Source organism: Cricetulus griseus, chromosome 3 (assembly GCF_003668045.3).
Source record: "Cricetulus griseus strain 17A/GY chromosome 3, alternate assembly CriGri-PICRH-1.0, whole genome shotgun sequence".
In the NCBI taxonomy this organism is placed as follows: domain Eukaryota; kingdom Metazoa; phylum Chordata; class Mammalia; order Rodentia; family Cricetidae; genus Cricetulus; species Cricetulus griseus.
The window spans coordinates 49,980,903-49,988,966 of NC_048596.1; the positions used below are offsets into that span (position 1 = coordinate 49,980,903).

General features: G+C 52.5%; 1 protein-coding gene across 1 annotated transcript; it reads left to right on the forward strand.

Moving 5' to 3' along the window:
* Window positions 1-297: 297 nt before the first annotated feature.
* Ppp1r32 (protein phosphatase 1 regulatory subunit 32) lies at window positions 298-7,147 on the forward strand. The gene is made up of 13 exons (XM_035443106.1): window positions 298-406; window positions 817-934; window positions 1,179-1,332; window positions 2,835-2,963; window positions 3,493-3,556; window positions 3,881-3,993; window positions 4,405-4,464; window positions 4,581-4,667; window positions 4,930-5,043; window positions 5,116-5,210; window positions 6,188-6,352; window positions 6,798-6,877; window positions 7,059-7,147. The coding sequence occupies exons 1-12, from the start codon at window positions 298-300 to the stop codon at window positions 6,865-6,867; spliced, it is 1,278 nt and encodes a 425-aa protein (XP_035298997.1). The 3' UTR covers window positions 6,868-6,877; window positions 7,059-7,147.
* Window positions 7,148-8,064: the final 917 nt, after the last annotated feature.

The following is an 8,064-nucleotide window of genomic DNA, read 5'->3' on the forward strand; positions in this document are numbered from 1 at the left end:
TCTGAATCCCAGCTCTTGTCTCTTGTTAAGAGCTTCAGTTCATTTCTTGGCACTGAAGTTTCTTAGCTCTAAAATGGGGGCATTTGAAAGCAGGCATGAGACAAACCAGTGTGAGAGTTGGAGATGGGTTCTTCCTTTGGTTTGGGAAGCAGTGTCCAGAAATGGGGACAGGGGCCTTATGAAGAGGATTCAAGTCATGAGGGGTTATTGTCACTGCTGAGGTTGGAGCCGGGATCAGAACTCCTAAGGGCTTCCTGGGTTTCTTCTCAGGCCCACGGGGCCCTGCCCCACAGCACCATGATGGGAAAACTCCCTCTTGGGGTTGTTTCTCCTTATGTGAAGATGAGTTCAGGGGGATGCTCTGACCCTCTGAAGTTTTATGCTACCAGCTACTGCACATCATATGGTGAGGACCCCCTATGTGGGAGCTACCTTCAGGATCCTGGGTGGGAAAGGGCCAGGAGAGGTACAGTCTCTAGGTCAATCTTACCACAGTGACCTGCTGCACAGAGCTAATCTATTATTCCCCGAACCCAAGGGCTTACACTACCAAGCTGGCCTTGTCTGCTGCCCCCTTCCCTCGCCCTATCACTGCAGCCAGTCTGCCACATGGTTCTTGTGTCCCCATGCCATTGGCTGTTTCCTGCCATCAAAGTCCTCTGAAGAGTCAAGCCTACCCAGCTCCTGTCACCTGGGATGTTGAGTATTCCCCTAGCTTAGTGGTCCCTGAGCCCTGGGGGATGCTAACCCTGACTGGGAAGCCACTCCTCTCCTTCTGATGACCTTTGGTCCTGTCTCCCTCTTGCCTCCTGGCAGGTCGTGAGGAGTTCAAGCCCCGAATGGGAAGCCATACAGGCACAGGCTACAAATCCAACTATCGGACCCTGGTCTCCTACCAACCCCGACTGGACACCATGGATAATCCAGCCACAGGGTACAATTCCCATTACCCTTTTCCTCCTACCTCTGCTCTACTGGATCTTAGCTATAAGAGATGTCATTGCCCCAAGCTCCAAGGCAAGGCCTGGGTGGCTCTGGGCATGCTGCCCAGTTTCAATGCTTGTGAGAGGGATGAGAGAGAGATGGAAGCTTCTGGGAATAAGTAATACAGCCTTCAGCCCCAGAACAAAGGCAGATGGCCCTGGAGGTCCTAGCTCTTGCTTCTTCCTACCCCTTAGGGAACAACTCCATGACACTTCCAAGTCTGTGACCAGTCAGAGCTACTGTCCCCTAGAAATGCCTGATGGCAAGCAACCATTACCCTGGAACCTGTACCAGACCTCCTCTGGCTATGGGCGAGAGAAGTTCAATACTGTGCCACTCTCCAAGGAGGTCAGTCCCGGGCCCACACTGGGAAGGAGTGAACCCAGGATATGTGCAGGAGGGCAGGGTGGGAGGGGGGTTCCTTCTAGCAAGCGGGAACAGCACTTCCAACCACTGCACAAAGCTGAGATGACATAGCATGGAGGAGCCGCAGTCTAGAGCAAGGGGCCACACCCCACTGTGATCTTATCTTCATCCTCGCTATCCCCACCATCACTCCCACCTCCATTTCCCCCCAGCCCTGTCACTACCCTCACCTCTACTCCATCCTCAGAGATACCAGTGTCCTATTCATATGTTCAAGCCATTTGCCACTGTTCTCACTGCCTCACACTCACTGTCATAATCACCCCGTCTTCTTTGCTTCTGTCATCATTACCATCATTCAAGCCACCACCATGGCCATGAGGGCAGGTATTCATTCATCCAACCAATCTGTTTTGAGCACATCTTAAATTTGGAGGGAGTGTGCTCAGGCTGTGGGTAGGGTGCATGCCTAACATTCATGGCCCTGGGCTCCATCCCCAGGAATAATAGTAAATACCTGTAATCCTAGCACTGGGGCAACAGAGGCAGCAGGATAAGAAGTTCAAAGTTATCCTTAGCTACATAACACAAGTTTGAGGCCAGCCTGAGTCACCTGAGACCGCATCTCAATTTAAATGATGATGATGATGACAGGAGATGTGGCTCAGAGATTGAGTGTTTGTTGCCCTTGCAGAGGATGGGATTTCAGTTCCAAGCACCCACATCAGGAGACTCATAACTCCCTCGAACTCGAGCTCCAGGGTATCTGATGCCCTCATCTGGCCTCTGTGGACACCCGTCTACATGTGGCATACATAAGCACAGACACATACTAATAAATCTATTTGGTTTTTTAATGATTTGTTGTATCTGTATATATCCTGCACACCAGATCTCATTACAGATGGTTGCAAGCCACCATGTGATTGCTAGAAATTGAACTCAGGTCCTCTGGAAGAGCAGCCAGAGCTCTTAACCTCTGAGCCATCTCTCTAACCCCAGTAATAAATCTTTTAAAATAAAATCAATTTTAAAAAATCGGAAGGGATAAGAGTAGAGGAAAATGCAACATGGGAGAAGGAGAGATGAAGTGTAAGCCCAAGGGTTGGGGCAGAGGTTACTATGGTGACACTGGGAAAGGTTCAAAAGAGGGTAGCATTCCTCTAGCCATAGCTATCTAAGGGATGTGTGCTCCAGGCAGTATGTCAGTGCCAAGGCCCTGAGGCTGGACTCTCTAGTTGAGGGGCCCAACAAGGAGCTGAGTGCCTGCAGCAGCTTGAGGACCCAAAGCTCCCACAGACTGCTGCCAGGGTATGAGAGTCACTATGAGCAAGATGTTGCAAGCTCTGATACAGGAGGGACCCCACTGGCTTCGCTATCATAGAGCCAGACAGACTGCCGTGAAGGTGCTCTGTAGAAGGAGGGTAGAAAGTGTATGGCACTCCCTCACCTGCCAGGATAACCATTTGTATTCCCTCCTCCAGGTTAGGAAGGTCCACTTCGATACCCAGGATCATGGGCCTCAGACCATCACAGGACTGGAGCCCAAGGAGGCTCCCCCGCTCCACCAGCATCAGGGCAAGGGCTCTGTAGAGTGGGAGAACTCACACTATGTGAGTGGGTGTCTGCTGGGGCTGGAATGGGAAGGGCTGGGGGTCACACCAGCCTCCTCCGCCTGAAGAGGTTGGACCTGGGATTACTGTCCCCCGGGAGCTACTGCATACGGTCTCGGGCTCCAAGAAACAATGCAGAGAGCAAGGCATTTTCAGTTTGATAGTTATCAACTGCATCAAAGTGGCCACCATACCCTGCCTTGTCCCATGTGTCTCATGACCAAGCTTATATGTATTTTCTTCCATTAGCTTTTCTCCCTTCATCATGACTCCCTTGCTTCTGTCTGGGTTCCTCCAGGTCATTTCCAGGAACTCAACATGGTGTGTGACTTGGAATTATCATGGAGGCAATTGGGACACAGCCATGCCTCATCAGGCATATTAGATGTCTTTTGGGGTGTTGTGTTAGTTTCCTCCTCTAAGGCCTATTGGGAGTTCATGTATCCAAAGAGCTACTACTATCATCATGGAATACCCACCTCCCACCTTGGCCCACTGGGTCCCTATTGTCCTGCCTTGTGTGTTCCAGGGCCCACGCTTCATGACTTCTGAGTACAATTCCAAGTATATCAAGGAGCCTCCAAACCATCCAGGTAGGCCCTCCCAACTTTGTCTTCCTTCTCCAACTCCTAGGGGAGACTCGGGGCACTGGAGCTAGTACAGTTCTCAGAAGCCATCAAGGGAGAAAGAAGAACAGACATACCGGTAGCTTCAGGGAGCTGTGTCCTGTCCCAGCACTGATTTCAGGGCTCTGGCCTGCTGTTGTAGCAGGTCTCAAGGACCTGCCCACAGCTACTCCTGGTCTGTCAACTCCCATTCTTCCTTCTGCTTTCCTGGCCTGGAGCCTGAAGTCTGTCCCTCTCATGCTGGGACACTGAGGCAGCCCTACAAAGTACAGAGACCTGTGGCTTTTGCAGATCTCTTGCTCAAGAAGACAATTGGCGCCAAAGAAGAGAGTGGCTTCACTGAAGAGTCTACCAAGAATCCCATTGTCTTCCAGCCGCCCTCACAGGCCTTTCCTGGAGACCCTGTAAGTGTAGACTCAGAAACATTGAAATTCTCAAGACTAGGGCTTTATAGTTTACTTTTGAGACTTCTGACACAAAGCCCCTCCAGTCAAGTATGGAATGAAAGAGCAAGAGAGAACACCACTGCTGTGGTTCAGAATCCCACTTTACAGATGAGAATACTGAGGTCCAAGTAGATGAAGAGGCAGGGCCGAGGTCACTAAGTGCTCAGATGGGAACCTTCCCCGCTGACTGCCATTCAGGACCTTGGGGTTGGTCATTCTACACAAACTCTGCCTGTTCCTCAGTTGCTAGTCAAACCTGTCTATACAGAGTCCTTCTGCATGCTTGATAACAGCAAAGGCCGGAGTCGGAGGGCATGGGAGCCACTAAGGGCAAGGGAGGCTAAGCTGATTTCTCACTATTCATTCCAGGTCCTCCACCCAGGACGGAGTGTCACCAAGTCAGACTTCCTCCCTATAAGTCACTCTCAGGTAGGCTCTGTGCTCCTGCGGGGGTGTGAGGGGGCGGCATGGCCACCTGTGAGGACAGTTGCACCTGGGTTGGAATTTTGAAGGGGTGGTACCCAAGGCTGCTTTGCTCCCTTCAGGGAAGTGAGTTTCTCCCTGTGCTGGCCAGAGGCTCTGATCGGGACACAGGATACAGCCGAGTGAATGAAAGGGTCTTGAACCCCAGAGTGAGTGACAGGGGCCCAGCAGGGAAGAATGGGAGCAGACAGATTATCTGGAGAAGTAGATGAAGGGTGTCTCAGAGGGAGTGTGAAGCTGGGGGCTGTGCTTTGAAACATGGAATGATTTGGCAGGGGTGGAAGCACCTCTACCCATCCTTCTTCTGTCCTAAGACCTTGGCAGGGGTGGAAGCACCTCTACCCATCCTTCTTCTGTCCTAAGACCTAGCCGGCCACCCAGCCTCCCATCTTGTGGCTCTATTCCTTACAGATGCCTGCTCCAAGCCCACAGTCTGCCAGCGTGACCCACAGGTCCTACCAGCCTCCCCAGAGGATACAACAGACAAATGTTGCCATGCTTGGCAGAGAGTCTGTGGGGAACAAGGTAAGAGTGCCATGCTCATCCCTGCCTCTAACTGCTCCTGAGTCCTGACCACCCTGTCTCCATTTTGTGCAGGAGCCCACAGGGTTCACTATTAACAACCCGAGCTATGTCCGGAACACCCATGAACCTGACAGAGATCAACGGTACCTGACTACCTACAACCAAGGGTGAGGCTCCCTTCCTGGCTGAAAGCTGAGACCCATTTGACAGACTGCAAATGAGGCAGAGCAGATAATGAGGCCATAACCTATGGAAGGAGAACTAAGACCCACGCTGAACTCTCCCAGACACAGACGGTCAGCTGAGCATTGTGTGCCAGCCCTTCACTTGGAGAGTGGTCTTTAGGGGGGCATGTGGAAGTTGAAGGCAAAGGAAAGTAGACAATGATGGGCTGTTATGAGGCCAGTTGTCCTGTGGCAGAAACTCTAGACAACAGTGTAAGGCACGCAGCTCTAAGCTACCCCCTCCAGTATTGTCACATCCCAGGTCCATTAGTCACTAGTTAAAAAGCTCTCTCCAGGGTTACATTAAGCTTCATGGGGGCTCCTTGCTCAGAAGCAGGTTTAGCAACTCAAGGGTAGCTCTCACACAGACAGGCAGAGCAAGATGTTAGGGCCAGGCTGGTGGGCTCAGGAAGGGTAAGTTGCTAAGGTATCGCATCCATTGCATGCCAGGTAGGCTCAGTGCTCCCTCATAGGCAAGCTATGAGCCTGGAGGAGGGCTTCCAGGGGAGGCAGCCCAAGAGCCGCTGGGGCAGCTTCTGAGACCAGCACCAGGTTGGAGTGGCATCTAGGAACAGCAAAAAGGAAGTGTACTGCCTTTCCCTTTTTTTTTTTTTTTTTAGATAGTCTTGCTATGTGGCCCTGACTGGCCTGGAACTTTCTCTGTAGACCAGACTGGCCTAGAGCTTGTGGCAATAGCTCCTTCTGTCTTTGCCTCCTGAGTGCTGGAATTATGCATTTAGTAGCCCACAGGAAGTGGTTTGGTGGGGGCGGGGGAAAACCAGGCTTCCTCCCAACACACCTCTTATCAATATACACGCACTGAGCTCTGAAGCCCAAGATCTGTTGGTCGTGAAGTGTGAGACAGGCCTCAGAGAGAGGCAAGCAGTGGTCAAGGACCCTTGCATCTTGCGTCACATTAGGTACTTTGAGAACATCCCCAAGGGGCTGGACCGCGAAGGCTGGACTCGAGGTGGCATCCAGCCCCAGAAACCAGTAGGCTACGCTCTCAATGAGCCAGTCACCCGCATGGACTCCACCCCCAACCCTACGGAGACCCTGCGGCAACTGCACCCCCATGTGGGAAGGTAGTATGCCACCTCAGTTCTGCCCTTGTCCCCTTTCCTCACTCGGTAGCCTCCTCTAGGCTGGCTCAGCCCTACCCCTTGCCTCTGCTGTGTCTGTGAGGCCATTTCCTCAGGCTGGTCTTAAATGGCCTCTGGCCTCCTGCCTGCCCAGATTCATTCCCTCGGCTCTGTCTGGTGAGTCCTTCCTCTGCATGTCTCCTCTCCTCCATGGTGTTGGGGCTGTGGAGGATAGACTTAAAGATGAATGAGCTGTAGCCCTGCCCCTTCCGTGACTCCTGATCAGCTCTTCAGTGAAGGCGCCAGTTGGCAGGCAGAGAACATCTGTGGTTTGGCTGTCCTTGTCTGGGCTGGCCTTGTGGGCTCTTGGGATCTCAGGAAGGGAGGCAGAGGAGAGAGGCACAAACCTGGTCACCCATCCTTCTATCGGCTTCCCTTCTTCCTGCAGGACCTTGGCTTCAATTGACCCCTTCTATCGAGACACACCTCATAGCAACCGCTACATGGCTCCCAGCTGAGTCTTGAAGGGTAAGGGGACAGGGTGCCCTCCTGCATCCACTCCCTGGGAGGAGACATCATTGGCCAGCTCCCTTCCCTGGGTTAAGTTAAGTTTCGAGGGATGGGGTCAGGGTGCCCTTTGTTTCTACTAGAGTGTTTAGAACCACCCTAGGGTCCATCCTCAAACCTTATCTTTGTTCCTTCTACCCAGGTTTACCATGATGGGACAATCTGCTTTCCCCATGCTCCCCAAGATCCCCCAGTTACTTTCCTAAGGAAATAAAGGACACTGAATCAGCACAGTATTACAGTCACTGTGGGGCAGGGTGGTGCCAGGCAAAGGTACTGAGCTAGGGTGTATCTGAGTGGAGGGTTCAGGGTCAGCTTTGGAGTCAGGGGACCTCCTGGAGCACCTGAGCTACAGTGGCTTCGAAGACAAGATGCATCACTGTTTCCTGCTCTGTTGAGATAAGGCCCTCAGCTTGTGCTGTCTAGGATAGCGATCAGGCAGGTCAGGACAGAGGTGGGATGCAGGGACGGGGCAGAGGGTAGGTGTGGTGAGAGGCCACTTACTAAATTCCCTAGGTCTGGTTACCTCAATAAAAGGGGAGCTCATATTAAAGCAGGACTTTTGGGTCCCACTGACGGCCTCAGAAGAGAGAAGCCTATAGGGATAGGCCAGGGCCAGAGAGATGGAGGGGACTCTGCGAGATGGACAGTTAGAGACAAGCACAGGGTCAAGGGCTGATGACCAAGGCTGGGTCTCCCTTCAGTCAAACAACCAGAGGAAGACAACATCTTTTATGAGAATGACAACAAGTTGTCTGTTAGAGAGATGCCCCACTGAGCACGGTCCCCACTGAGCAAATATGTGGGGAGACAGGGCAGCTGGGCACTGGAGCTCCTTGCCTGAAAGCAGAATCTAGCCTGGCTCTCAGCACCTGTTGTCACTCAGCCAGGTATGTGTAACTGTATGCTGTGACTCTATTAGCAACACCCCTTACACCTCAGAAGCCTAGGTCCTACGGAGGTATGTGGGTTGCTGTGGGTCCTGGAGGGCAGCCAGATGGCAGCGGTCCTGAACTTAGGGGTGTCCTCTTAGAGCTCAGGCTGGCCTGAGGAGGAGATGCTCACTGAGGGTCCAGCAGCCATTCACTACCCTTATGTCCTTTTGTGCTTCTCAGTGGGTGTCCGCGTTGCAGTTTTGCTGGCCCTGG

What these genes read in the sequence shown, in the direction of transcription:
- Ppp1r32 (XM_035443106.1), top strand. Translation starts at nt 298, where the DNA reads ATGATGGGAAAACTCCCTCTTGGGGTTGTTTCTCCTTATGTGAAGATG. An exon ending in AGTGGGAGAACTCACACTAT is followed by an intron (nt 2,964 to 3,492) that starts GTGAGTGGGTGT and finishes TGTGTGTTCCAG; the next exon opens with GGCCCACGCTTCATGACTTC. An exon ending in GAGAGTCTGTGGGGAACAAG is followed by an intron (nt 5,044 to 5,115) that starts GTAAGAGTGCCA and finishes CATTTTGTGCAG; the next exon opens with GAGCCCACAGGGTTCACTAT.